General features: G+C 53.3%; 2 protein-coding genes across 9 annotated transcripts in view; one reads left to right on the top strand and one right to left on the bottom strand.

Annotated features, from left to right (window-relative positions):
- Positions 1-4,893, bottom strand: part of RUVBL1 (RuvB like AAA ATPase 1) — a 31,321-nt gene extending 26,428 nt beyond the window's left edge. Inside the window, 2 exon segments of the mRNA NM_001101076.1 lie at positions 1,366-1,452; positions 4,715-4,893. Coding sequence (NP_001094546.1) covers positions 1,366-1,452; positions 4,715-4,855 — 228 coding nt within the window. The 5' untranslated portion in view covers positions 4,856-4,893.
- A 191-nt stretch (positions 4,894-5,084) lies between these two features.
- The window catches only part of EEFSEC (eukaryotic elongation factor, selenocysteine-tRNA specific), a 115,958-nt gene continuing 108,157 nt past the window's right edge, over positions 5,085-12,885 (top strand). For 2 of the 8 annotated variants that reach the window (XM_059879744.1, XM_059879750.1), the window contains exons 1-3: positions 5,085-6,103; positions 6,419-6,602; positions 7,261-11,998. In XM_059879744.1, coding sequence (XP_059735727.1) covers positions 11,701-11,998 — 298 coding nt within the window. In that variant the 5' untranslated portion in view covers positions 5,085-6,103; positions 6,419-6,602; positions 7,261-11,700. Of the gene's footprint in view, positions 6,307-6,418; positions 11,999-12,885 lie in introns of those variants that run through there. The other 6 variants (XM_059879747.1, XM_059879749.1, XM_059879745.1 and 3 more) reach the window with 6 other exon arrangements.

Raw genomic sequence — 12,885 nt, 5'->3', positions numbered from 1 at the left:
CAACTAACACACAGTGATGAGCAGAAAGGAAACTGAAGTTCACGTTTACAGCCCTTTACTTGTTCACAAATACAGCACTTTTCCCTCAACTTTAAGACACCAACGTAAGATATACTGGCAATTCAATCATATGACTTCAAAATGATAAAGTCATCATCTTACAAGTACCAATTTAATAACTCTTCAACAGGGAGGGCTGCTACTGCTTCAGAAAGGCTAAGGGACCTGCCTGGGGTCTCAGCACCAGGGTGGAACCCCCTTCTTTACAAACTCACTCCCAAGCTTCTCCTCTCCTGCATCGAGTGAGTGAGTTGCTCAGCTGTGTCCAGCTCTTTGAGACCTCTTGGACTAGATATGGATTCTCCAGGCCAGAATACTGGAGTGGGTAGCCTTTCCCTTCTCCAGGAGATCTTCCCAACCCAGGGATTGAATCCAGGTCTCTGGCATTGCAGGCAGATTCTTTACCAGCTGAACCATAAGAGAAGCCCAAGAATACTGGAGTGGGTAGCCTATCCCTTCTCCAGCAGATCTTCCCAATCCAGGAATCAAACCGGGGTCTCCTGCATTGCAGGTGGGATTCTTTACCAACTGAGCTATGAGGGGAGCATCAAGCGGCCCTCTTAAAGAACAAACAGGCCCAGATGGTGTGTTTCAAGCACCCGGCCAAGCCCCTCACAGATCCCACAAGCTGTTAGGCATCTCGGCCTAAAAGGCCCTTTTCTTTCCTGCAAAGCCAAACCGTCTCCCCGCTCCAAGGGTAAACGTCAAGCCTCAACTCCTCCAGCCATACCAGCCCAAGCGCCACCTTCTGCTGCAACGCCAGTCGCATCTATGGCCAGGCGACGCCCGCAGCTCAGCTGAAGACCTTCCTGCTGCCATGGTTCCCTCTCTGCCCCAGGGAGCCCATGAGGCCCTTGGAGATAAAAAGACAAAACTCTTTTCCCCTTCTCCTGCCATCTCTCACAGCTAGGGCAGTGTTGCGTCAAGTCAGCATTTGGAAAATTGCCTGCTGACCGATTTTCTTTCCCTCCCAAATAAGATGTCATTCCCAAGATTTTATGACGCCCTAGGCCAACAGAAATATATTTCCAAAGCAAAGGAGACTTGAAAGAGATAAAAGAGAAATTAAGGACAATGAGACCCCTCTGAGGACTCCATTCTCTCTTCTCTGGAGGTCAGCCAGGATAATTTGAATTTTAGAAGCATGGATTTTAGATACTCAAATGTATTACTGCACATCAGTTTTAAAAACATACATATAACCAATTCAGCTAAACAAAGACTAGTGAAGACACAAATTCAATTTGGTTTAGACATTAAAATCAACCTCTTGGGCAGATTTTTAAAATGAGAGAAAATGAGTACCTTGCCAGTTCCAGGAGGTCCTGCCAACAGGACAGCTCTTCCAGCCATTTTCTTGCTTTTGATTAATTCTACTATCACACCACATGCCTAGACACCACAATGGAAAGAAATAGTAAATCAATATTAAAATGCTTCACAGGAGGAAACAGTCAGTCTCTGGTGCACACAATTCAGACTCATTCACTGAACGCCAGGACACCACAGGGGCTGCTCCAGGTGCTGGAGGCCATGAGGGCCACGGAGCTCCTGTTCTCGTGGGGAGACAAACACAAAATCACTATGAAGAAAGGGCAGCAAAGGGGCGAGTGGCTGGGGCAGAGGGTACTCCACAGAGCGATCTGGGGAGGCCTCTTCGACATTGTATTTGATACATGAAACTCCAGGCAGGGCAGAAGTCAGTGTTCCCGGCAACTCAAAATACAGGAATGAGCCTGGCACACCCAAGGGACAGAAAGGCTGCATGAACCGGAGTTCAGAAAACAAGCAGGCAAGGAAGATGAGGTCGTGGAGGTAGGAGGGGCAGAACTTAGATGAGGACCTTGCAGTCCACATTCAAGTTTGGATTTTATTCTGCATGTAATGGGAAACCAGTGAAAAAGTCTCAGGCTACATGTCACGTTCTGAAGATTCGTTTTTAAAGGGTCTTAATGGCTGCTCTATGGAGAATGGAAATGGGAGCTGCGGCATATACTCCAGGGGCCCTCTAGAAATTGGAAACAAAACTGTGTTTCTATCTGCACGTGTGCATTTTCCAGGGAGAGGTTCACAGCTTCCAGTAGATTCTCAAACTAACCCACTAAGTACTAAGAAGCAATGACATATTCTACTAGTTGGCCATCAGTTAACTATCCTAGAATGCTGCAAGCAAACGCTGCATGTGATTTTAATCTGTGGCATCATAAGAGCCAAGAAATGCCTTTCAAATCCTCAAGACTAAATTATCTGTGAGCATATTTTAAATATTCTGAGCATTAAGCCATTTTGTACAGCATATACATTGTGTGTGTGTGTGTATATAAAATCACATACATCTATCTGTAGATATAGCTGACCCATGAACCCTTGAAGTTGGGATGCACGATCTCCACACAGTCAAAAATCAGCGCATAACTACAGTCAGCCCTCCACATCTGTGACAGCAGCCAAGTGTCCCAGTGCTTCTATACTGAAAGAAATCTGCATATGGTGACTCATGCAGTTCAAACCCATGTTGTCCAAGGGCCGACTGTAAACCGACACATATATGTATGTACATACACAGAAATTCTGTAAATGGGTTACCGATTTTATGCACTTTAGAATATTTTTGGAGCAAGGCTGAGAAAGTCACACTCCCTGAACACCTGTATCTTGAGACTACATAACACAAGATCTCTTGCACTGATTTAAAGCATGACTCTCTGCAAGGTGCATTCTATTTGTCTCAAGGCAGGTCACAGCTTTTCTCCCTGGGCAGTAGCGTGCTGACAACGTCTTGTGAACACATCTAACTCTTCTCTCTCTTTTCCCCGTGGACTATGGAGATGTATCTTGCTCTCACACTTAGCCCCTCAAAAACACAGGTTCAAGGAAAGCATGTGGATGTGCTCTATTCCGTTTCTGGCTCAGCTGGAAAAGCACAGTACACTTACACAGCCTAGAAGATATTCTTCAGAGGTCGCATTTTCAAAAAGATAAAAGAGCCACTGTGGTCTTTCCATAGTAACCGCTGGGACCATGACCCCCAGCATTGGAGCTCTTTGGGCAACTAAACAGGTAGAAGAGTGTTTAAGCCTTGTCTATGTGCTCGCATTCACACACTTCCTCTTCGCGTTAGTATTCTTCCATTTAGGCCCCTTCTCTCCAGTGAGACACTTGAGTGGATTCCAAAAGTTAAAAAGTGTGAACTGGAAGGGCCTTTCAAAAACTGTCACTCTCATTTTTCAGGTGAGGCTATTGAACAGCAAGGAGGCTGGTGATGTGACCAGACTCAAACAAGGACCTGGCAGCAGAAGTGGGATGACTAATAAATCAGTACATAAATTCTGAGTCCCTATAATAAGCCAGGTTCTGGATATTTAACACCACCCGGTCTCTATCCTTGGGCAGCTCATATTCATATGGAGGCACACAGCATCCGAGTTAACAGCATGGATTCTGGAGTCAGGTTGCCTTGGCTTTAAATCCTAGGTCCACCAATCCCCAGCTGAGTAATCTCAGACCCATAACCTAATCTCTGTGAAACACAATTTTCTCATCCGAAAACAGAATTCATAACGCAGAGGCACAAATGCTAACAAATTTACGGTAAAGTATACTAATGTCTGCAGCTGAATTTGAAATGCAAAGGCAGATGGCTGCTGGATGGATAAATGAGCAGATGGAAGATAAAGCAACGGTGTAAAATGTTACTTGCAGAAACCGGGCACAAGGGTATACAAGTCTTCCAATTTTGTCGTATGTCAGATAAGTGTCATAAAAAAGTAGAGGAGAGACAATGTAAGGATGGAGGGGAGCAATAAGACAATGGAAATGGGGCTGCTTAGCACATGGAGAGCACTCAACAGCTGTTTGCAGGGACAGCCTCTCAGACAGCCGGATAGAGAGAAACTTTATCCAGCTGTCTGAGAGAAACTTCCACCTTAAGCTGAAGCTGGATAAAGAGAAAGTTCAGTCACCTTATCCTGTCACATTTTCCCCTCTGGAAGGATGGTGTTCAAAACGAAGGCTTCTCTTTGGCCCTTTCTTAGAGGGCAAGAGTCTTAACCGGGACTTGTACAGCTGCTGAGCCACAGCAGAGGCCCACTGGCAGAGGGCTGAGGGGGGCTGTACTACACAGAGAGCACTGTCTCGGGAGTCAGAAACACACAGGCACAAACTCCAGCGTTGCTATTACTAAACTGAGCGGCCAGTGGACTGAGTGGCCAGGTCTCTCACCCTGAATTTTTTCATCTACAAAAAACAATTTTAAAAAAGAGCCTGAATAGTTCTGTGATAATGCCGTAGGTGAGAGGACTGGGCACCATCATCACTTAGTAGATGTGGGCTTTAACTGCAATGGTCAAAAAGGACTCGATACCCGTCACCTGCCGAGGCTGGTCATTTTCCGGCTTTAAAATCCCAGAGCCTCCCAATGCGTTCCCAGAAACTCCAATTTGGGGCCCGCAGAGGTCCCCCCGCAGAACCAATCCCCAAAGTCTAACACTCCTGTTTGGCGGTTTAAACGTTTGTGTCCGAAACGCACGGTGCGGGAGAGCAGGGTTTCGCCCGTTTTCTCCCCGCCGACCCCCGCGTCGCGCCGACCGCCGGGGCCCAGGTCCGCCCCGCCCAGGCCGCCTCAGCACCCCCGGCCCGCCGCCCGCCGCCACACCTCACGCGCGTTCTCCTGGCCCACGAGTCCCGAGGCCGCTTGCTTGGCCAGGCCGCTCTCGTCCAGCCCCAGCCCCTTCACGTGGCTGTGGGAGGCGATACGCTGAGTCTTAGTGGTGCTCTTCACCTCCTCGATCTTCATCCTGACAACCGGAGCCCCGGAGCCCGCAGAGCCCAGGCGGCGCGCACCCTGTTACCACGAGGCCGTTACCAGGCGGTTGGTCCCGCCTAGGTCGGCGTCCCATTGGCCGCGGCGAGAACGCCTCCGCGCTCCATTGGCCCCTGGCTGCGCCCGTCGCGGCTGCCGGTAGGGCCCGCCCACCACCTTCCGGCGGTGTCGCGGGGTTGCCTTCCCCCGCGGCCGGCGCTTCCTTCCTGGGTAGGGACTAGAGGGGCGGCGCTGCAGCTCACTGGGGGCGCGCGTCCCGCTCTTCACCGCGCCTTCCGGCCCGTGGGCGCGTTCGAACCGATACCGCTCTGCGGAGCTCAAGCTCGACCTCGGAGTTGGAGATGAACAGACAGGTTTAGAACTTAAGCTTCGACCTGCGCCGGCTGAGCAGTTTTCTGACAGCCACTCTCTCACCGTCTTCGGGCATGCCCTGCGCAGCTTCCTCAGGGAGCTTGTCCTCCTCTGCTTCCCCTCGCCTCCACCTCTCCCTTTACTTAGATTAAGTTGGCTGTGGGTGACGTTTAGTGTAGTTCCTAGTCCGGATGAAGATGCGGGCGAAAAGAGGCCCCGCAACTCACCCAAGAACGCGCGGCAAGTAATCAGCAGTTGGAATTTCTGCTGAGGACTTAAGGCATGGCAGCCTGTGGAACCCTCATCCCATCCCTCAGATTAGATGGTCATCCCGCGGCTGCGTCCTGTCCGTTCCATGATAATGTCAGCAATGCCTGGAACAGCGTACTCTTCCCATCCACCCGTTCGTTCAACAAACATTGGTTTGCACCTGCTCTGAGCCAGACACTCCGGCGCACTGCGATGATACAAAGTCTGCAGCCTTAACAAGCTCAGTCCTTAGTTGGGAAGCTTGTGACGGTGAGGTGCCAGAGCAGGTACACCGGCGTGGTGTGCAAGCCCAGAGCGGGCCACCTGGACCAGCTGGAGAGCCGCGGACAGCACCAGAAGGTGGTATGGTAATGCCCACACGGAACCCTGATGGTCGGCTAACGTCCTTAGAAGCAGATGGTACTTTGCTATGCCGCAGATAAGCGGACTCAGGTCCAGAGGAATGAGGGACTTGCCCAGAGCTCAGGGGAGCTTTTTTGCGCCCGGGTTGAGACAGCCCTGGAGTCAAATCCTGCCGCCGCGGCTGCTGCCTCTCGAGTCTCCTCGTACTTCTCCAGCGTGACTTCTGAGTCTGGTTTCCAGTTACTTGCATGACTGCCGGTCAGTGCTGGTCTCTCCCACTAGACTGCGGGCACGGTGAAAGCGTGGGCCGCGTCGCTGCTGTTCCTCGCTCTAGCGTCAGTGTCGGGCTCAGCTCAGGCTTTGGCCCGGTTCCGGACCCCCACGTTCACGCAGAGTCGGGCAGATTTGCTGTGTGTATTTTGCACACTGGATCTTACCAGACTCGGGAATGGTTTCTGTCAGTGAGTGGAAACTTTTGTCCCCCACCTCCTCTTCCACCAGAGCTGTTGCATTTTTTTTCCTGCTAAAGAAGGGTTCAGAAATCTGATCTGACCCAGCATTCTCTTTTTACAGGTGCGGAAACGGAGGTCCTAAAGGAGGATGGAGTTTGTCCAAAATCACAAATTGAGCAAATGCCTTTCCAGGCCTAGACCGCAGGTCCAGCGTGCAAAGAAACTGGACCTGGCCGCAGAGTCAGGGGGTTCCTTCTGTTTCAGCAGAAGATGATGTAGCAGGCCAGTCTCCAAGGCGCATGAAGGTCGGTGAGGCCACAGCAGTAGACTTGATTGTTATGCCTGCCCAGCACCCTTCTCACCTCCTGACGCCCCTCCCTCTCATTTTGTGTAGAGAACCACCCTTCCCTCTCTGGGCACCACATGGCTTAGATGGGTTGGCCCTCCCTCAGCTTTGTTTCAGGGATGGACACGGGACCCTGGCCTGGCCAGTCAAAGTGTCCCCTCATCCCCAGAATAGTGATTGGTGCAGAAATGTGAGCGGACAGCCCAGTGACACTTAGTCCTGCACCTTTACGGGAAATAACAGGAAAGAGGCTTGGTCCTGGGTCTCTGCGTCATCTTTGCCACCTCATGAGAAGTGTCCACCGGAGGCTGAAGCCAGCACAGAGGACAGGTCAGCTGGCAGAGACTCCTGAGGTGGCCGTTTACGACCCCAGACCCAGCCAGCCTTGCCCCACTTGCAGGGTGAGCCGCGCAGACCCTGAGGCTTAACATAGCTTGAGTTAGATTTCCATCCATGGGCCTGTGCAGTGACACATACAAGATCTGGGGCGGACGCTGCATCTCAGCTTGTGCTGTGTGGGCCCTGGCCTGCCTGCCGGCCCGCCCGCTCTCTCACTCCAACCCCCTGACCCTTGCTCTTTCACCGCCTGTCCCTTGACCCCTCATTTCTTCATCCAGGCTTGATCATCTCAGCCTCTTGGTTTCCAACGCTTCTGCTCCCTCCTTGCTTTGAAGTCTTTCACATCGGACCTTTGAACCCCCAAGTCCAGGTCAAGCCTGCCTCTGCCTTCTCCACACCTTGAGAAGACTGCTGAGTATAGAGGGAGGCAGTCGCTCGGGGACCCTGTGGAGCCACGCACCCATCATGTGCTCCAGCCTCAGCTGAGCGCTCAGAGCGTATCCTGACTAACAGAACATTTAATCATGGCCTGCGGTAATCAAACAGCGCAGCACTGGCATAAGGACAGACACAGACCTACAAAGTAGAGCAGAGCATCCAGAAATAGCCCTCAGCGTACGAGCAAGGCGGCCGGGCCCAGGCACAGCGGAGGGCTGAAACTGCGAGTTTTGGTGACTTTGGGCTTAGCGGGGCCTGTTGTCTTGTTTTTCAACAATTTCCTCCTGATCAGTGTCTCAGACTGAGAGAGGCGATAGAAATTTAGGCTTTAGCGCTACTCTCAGCTACCGCTCTGGAGCCCTTGCAGTTTCTGCTGAGCCTCTGTGCGGTGCTCGCAGCTCATGATGTCAGATTCACATTCTTTAACTCATAATTCATTCTTTTCCTGACGTTTCAGTCTCAGGGAGATCATTTGCTTGCTGGTTAGTGGCTGCAAACATGCATTTAAAGCTTTTGAGAGAATACAATGCACGATGAAGATTATGATGCTGATTGTAAGCAATAGCATTCCCAGGGTCTAGGGTGCACTTCAGAGCCGTGACCCGAAGATCCAAACCAATCACAATCGAAGCCAACCAAAGGCCCTGTTGAAGGAGGCCCCCTTGTAAGCTAACTGGCTTCGTCTCTGGTCTTATATTCCCACGTTCTCACCAGCATTTGGAATGACCTCCCTTTCCGATTGTTGCCAAGCACACTGGTATGCTTGTTATTTCATCTCCAGGTTGATTTCTGGGGACAGAGGGACAGATGATTTTGCTGGCACCTTGGAGGTGGTGCACTGACACACAACCAAATAACGTTGATCCACATAGTGAGAACATTGCTGCCTTTTTAATCCTTTTTTTTTGTTTTAACATTTTTATTTTTTTGGCTGCACAGCTTGGATCGAACTGTGATCCCTGACCAGGGATTAAATCCCGGTTCACCGCAGTAAAAGCCCACGTCCTAACCATTGGCTGGCCAGGGAATTCCTGTGCCTTTTTAATTCTAATTCAGTGAATCTTAGGGGGTGAAGTTATGACTCTCCCTTTTTAATACTTGCTAGTCTCACTTTTTATTGAGATTTTTGTGGTTACCAGCTATTTGTGGCAAGTGATAATGTTTTTCCGTGTATGGCGAAATACTTTTATTTAAGTCAAACTTAACACTGTGTCTGCCTGGATCTTGCGTAAATGATGAAGACGGCTCATGTCATTGGGGTTGGAGAGACCTGCATGAAACGGGGGTTGGCTGGCAGGGAGCGGAGGCTGAGCAAGCCTCCTCTCGCGGCCCTCCTCCCTCTGCTGGGAAACAGCCCTAGCAGCACCGCCGAGGGCTATCAGGAGAGTTCAGTGAGGTTTCTGGCACCGGGCCTGAGCACTGGAAGTGGCACAGAGAGGGGCGTCCGCGCTCTGCAACCCAGAGGCCTGGGCTTTTCGTCCCTTTGCCCTCTGCCTGCTGTGTGTGCTGCCTTCCAGTCGTCTTGCCCTGCTTTCCCCCGAGGACTCTCCTGGGAATGGCTGTGGAGCCTGAGGCAGAAAGTGGGGCTGGGGCTGGGGTCAGGTCCGCCAGCCTTCTCTGCTGGGACCTGTCTCCATGCCAGCAGACACGCCCCACTGCAGCGGGGGAACCTGGCAGAACATGCTGGGGAAGCAGCTGAAGCCTGCAGGTCTCGAGGGCTCTGGCTGCACCCCCATCCCACTGATGTCACGTGGCAGCGGGGTCAGAGGTCAGGGGAGCATGGTCTGACCAGAGGACAGGCCGTCAGGCTGTTTCCGGTGTAAAGTCTTAGCTGTCAGACTGTGCTCCTCTGACCAGGTGGGAGGGAACTATGAGCCATTCACTAACTTAATAAATGTGAAAATAGACTCCACAGTCTAGTTAAATGTCTATATTCGTTCACTATGTCTGCAGTAACCAATTCCTACAAACGGTGTCATAAGACAAGTCCCATGCATTCTGTTACAGTTCTGCCTATCAGTGTCCAAAACAGGCCTCACTGGGCTAAAGTCCAGGTGTGGGCAGGCTGGGTTCCTTTCTGGAGGCTCCGGGGAGCTCCCACAGGCTGGGTTTTCCAGCGTCTACAGCCTGCCCAGCTCCTGGACTCATGTCCTGCTTCCACCTTTAAAGACAGTAACGGCCAGCTACGTCTTCTCATTTCGCCATCTCTGGTTCCTTTTCTCCCTCCTCTCTCCCAGGGCCCACGGGATAATCTGGGATAAGCCTCCCCCCTCAACCTCATCTCAAGATCTTTAACTGAGTCACATACGCCAGGTCTTGTTACCGTGCAGGCCAACAGTGTCACAGGTTCCAAGACGTGAACATCTTTGGAGGTCACTGTTCTGCACAGCCAGCCTCCCCCGCAGGGGTCCCGTCACAGCCCAGACTGATTTCCACAGGTTTTAGTCCCTATCAGAGAGCATACTTCTGTACTGCTTGTCCTGGAAAAAGATTTCAGGTTTTTCTCCGATTATGCTAACTTGGGTCACACGCTCACTGCCGAACCAGTGGCCATGGCCAGTGAAAGGGACCCGAGTCTCAGGTCCTTCCTGCAGCTAGAGTGGGGTCAGCCCCCGTGGTGACCCGGAGGAGAAGAGCCTGGTGCCTCTGAGGACAGTTGAGGAGGGAGAGGACCCTGACCCCTGCAGACCTTAAAGAGCTTATATCCATATTCAGGTGGAAGAAATGGAGCGGGGTGGTGGTGGGGGACACGGGGCGTGATTCCAGCTTGTGGGGACCAGTTCTTGCCAGGACGTCAGCTCCCGCCCTGCAGCTAAGGGGGCGCTAGCAGAGCAGCTCAGCACTGGCAGTGCCATGGAGCACAGTGGTGGCCTGGTGACAACCTGATCCGAGGTTAGTATGGGACATGCCAAGGAAGGTACATGGTTAACACAGTCACTGGCAAGGTGGATAGCCTTAGAGAAGACGGAAATTTCCATTTCACTCCTAAAAGAATCTTTAAAACCAAAACTCAAATCAAAGAGCAAAGTATAATAACTTCCTCTGGGCAAATTTATAATTAATCCTGGATTAATTGGTCTTAATGAAGTTGAATTAATTACTAGCTGTTTGTAAAGAACTTTGAACTACCTTAATACAAAATAGCATTAAAGGAACAGAAAGGAACCAGCATTGCATTAACATTAAGAAGAAATCCCAAATAATCGCAGTTCTGCAGGCCGCTCCCTGTCAATCATTTCCCAGGGACTGGGCCCAGCCTTGGAACCCAGGCTGGGACTCAGGAGTTTCCGGCAGAGGAGGGTGTCTGTGGGCTGGAGGTTTGGGGGTGGCTCCACTCAAGAAACAGTTTGCATGTGCTCTCCTGGGGGCAAGCAAAGATATGCAAAGGTCCTCAGCCCACTGGGACAGAGGTGAGCACCAGAGCACCAGGCTGGTCTAAAGCAAAGTGGCTTCCCTGGGGTAGAAGCCAGCAGAGAGACAAAGAACAGAGAGGCAGGCATGATGGGACCTGCGTCTTGCTGGCAACGGCACTCCAGTTCCTGCAGGGTGTCCCTCACACTCCTCCAGGCACACCTGCCAAGGCACCGCCGGCCCCAGGATACAGTCTTAATCTGGACGACTTTCAGACAACTCAGAGCTTCCATCTCCTTGGCATTCGTGGAGATGGGGCTGGACTCCCCGACGGGGCTCAGGCCCCACCCCGAGGCCCACTGCTGGGGAAGGAGCAGCGTGTGAGCCGGCTGCGGTGGGACTGGAGGCAGGAAGACCTGGCCTAAAGCCGCAGCTCTGCCGCCGGTGAGCGCTTAGATTTAAGTCCGGCCAGGTCATGGCTGCAGCCCACATCCCCAAGCATCAGGGGTTCACCAGGCAAATGTTCCTGAATTTCATACAGAAACACTCTTGACAGGCGGGGCTGGTAGTCCCAGCCGCTCTGCTTGGCTGAAGCTGAGCAGTGGCAGCCCGTCCGTGCAGTACCCCTCTGGGCACTTTAAACCCTGCCCATCTCTCCGAAGAGCCACCTGCCGGGCCCAGGCAGGCATTTGGAAGTGTGGTCCGTGCCGCTGACCGGGGGCCACCCCTTTCCTGTGGGCGGCACGGCCAGAGCGTGGGGGCCGCGGGCCCGGCGCGGGACGTTCCTTTTGCTTTCAGTCTGGCGCTTCGGCGGCCCCGGCTCCCCGACGCCCCGGCGGGCGGACCGGGACCGGAAGCTTCGGCGGCGGAACGCGCGAGCCGGGCGCGGGCGGCGGCCGGGCCGGCTTAGCGGGAGGACCGGCGGCGGCATGGCGGGCCGGCGGGTGAACGTGAACGTGGGCGTCCTGGGCCACATCGACAGCGGCAAGACGGCGCTGGCGCGCGCGCTCAGCACCACGGCCTCCACCGCCGCCTTCGACAAGCAGCCGCAGAGCCGCGAGCGCGGCATCACGCTCGACCTGGGCTTCTCCTGCTTCTCCGTGCCGCTGCCCGCGCACCTGCGGCCGGCGCCGGGGGCGGGGCCCGAGCCCGAGCCCGAGCCGCGGCTGCAGGTCACGCTGGTCGACTGCCCGGGCCACGCGTCCCTCATCCGGACCATCATCGGCGGTGAGCGCGGCCGCGGGCAGGGGGCCGGGGGCGGGAGGGGCCGCCCCGCCGACGCCGAGCGCTTTAGGTCTTCTTACCGCGTGTGTGCGTGACACCCTTGGCACTCGTTCGCAGCACAAGTTGGGGAAGCTCAGAGACCCGCACGGTGCCCGCAAGGCGTCCGCTCGCTGTCCCCTGGTCCCCGTCGCCCGTCCCGGGAGTCGGCCGCCGCCCCCTCCCGCGCCGCTTCCGGGCTCCACGTGGAGACAGGGCGCCTGTGTATACGTCGACTCCTCCTGTCCTTGTTCTTCCTTTTCTTCTTTTTGTAAACAAGGTGGTAACACCACATGCACTGTTTCACTGGATACGCCAAGCTGCCGCCCCTATAGTGAAGCAGCACCCACTCCAGAGTTCTTGCCTGGAGAATCCCGCGGACAGAGGAAGCTGGGGGGCTACAGTCGGTGGGGTCTCAGAGAGTCGGACACGACTGAGCAGCTAAGCACACACACACCACAATACATCATTGCTTTTCAACATCACGTGGAAATCCGTTGTACACTGGCACCACCATTTTCTTAATGTCTTAATGATGGACATTTATGTCCTTTACCGTTTTTGCTCCCCATGCTTCTTCAGTGGGTTTTCTAGAGCAGACGTCTTTGGTGGGTGTGCTTGTGTGTCTGTAAGGAGAGCCCCTAGAACTGACACGCCTGGGCAGAGGGTCTTGGTGGGTACTTCTCAGATGCCCTCCTGTGATGTACCGTTTCATTAATTTTAACAGTACATGTAGTACATGAGTATGCGTTCTACTCCTGAAGAAATAGAACGTCACAGACCAGGTAGAAGGCCCCTACTCACCCCTCCCGTCCCTCCAGAGGAAGTCGCTAGAGTACCTCTGGGGAATTGCC

Source organism: Bos taurus, chromosome 22 (genome assembly GCF_002263795.3).
Source record: "Bos taurus isolate L1 Dominette 01449 registration number 42190680 breed Hereford chromosome 22, ARS-UCD2.0, whole genome shotgun sequence".
Lineage (NCBI taxonomy): Eukaryota > Metazoa > Chordata > Mammalia > Artiodactyla > Bovidae > Bos > Bos taurus.
Note: the sequence above shows the minus strand (reverse complement) of the source record. Positions and strands in the feature narration are given on the sequence as shown.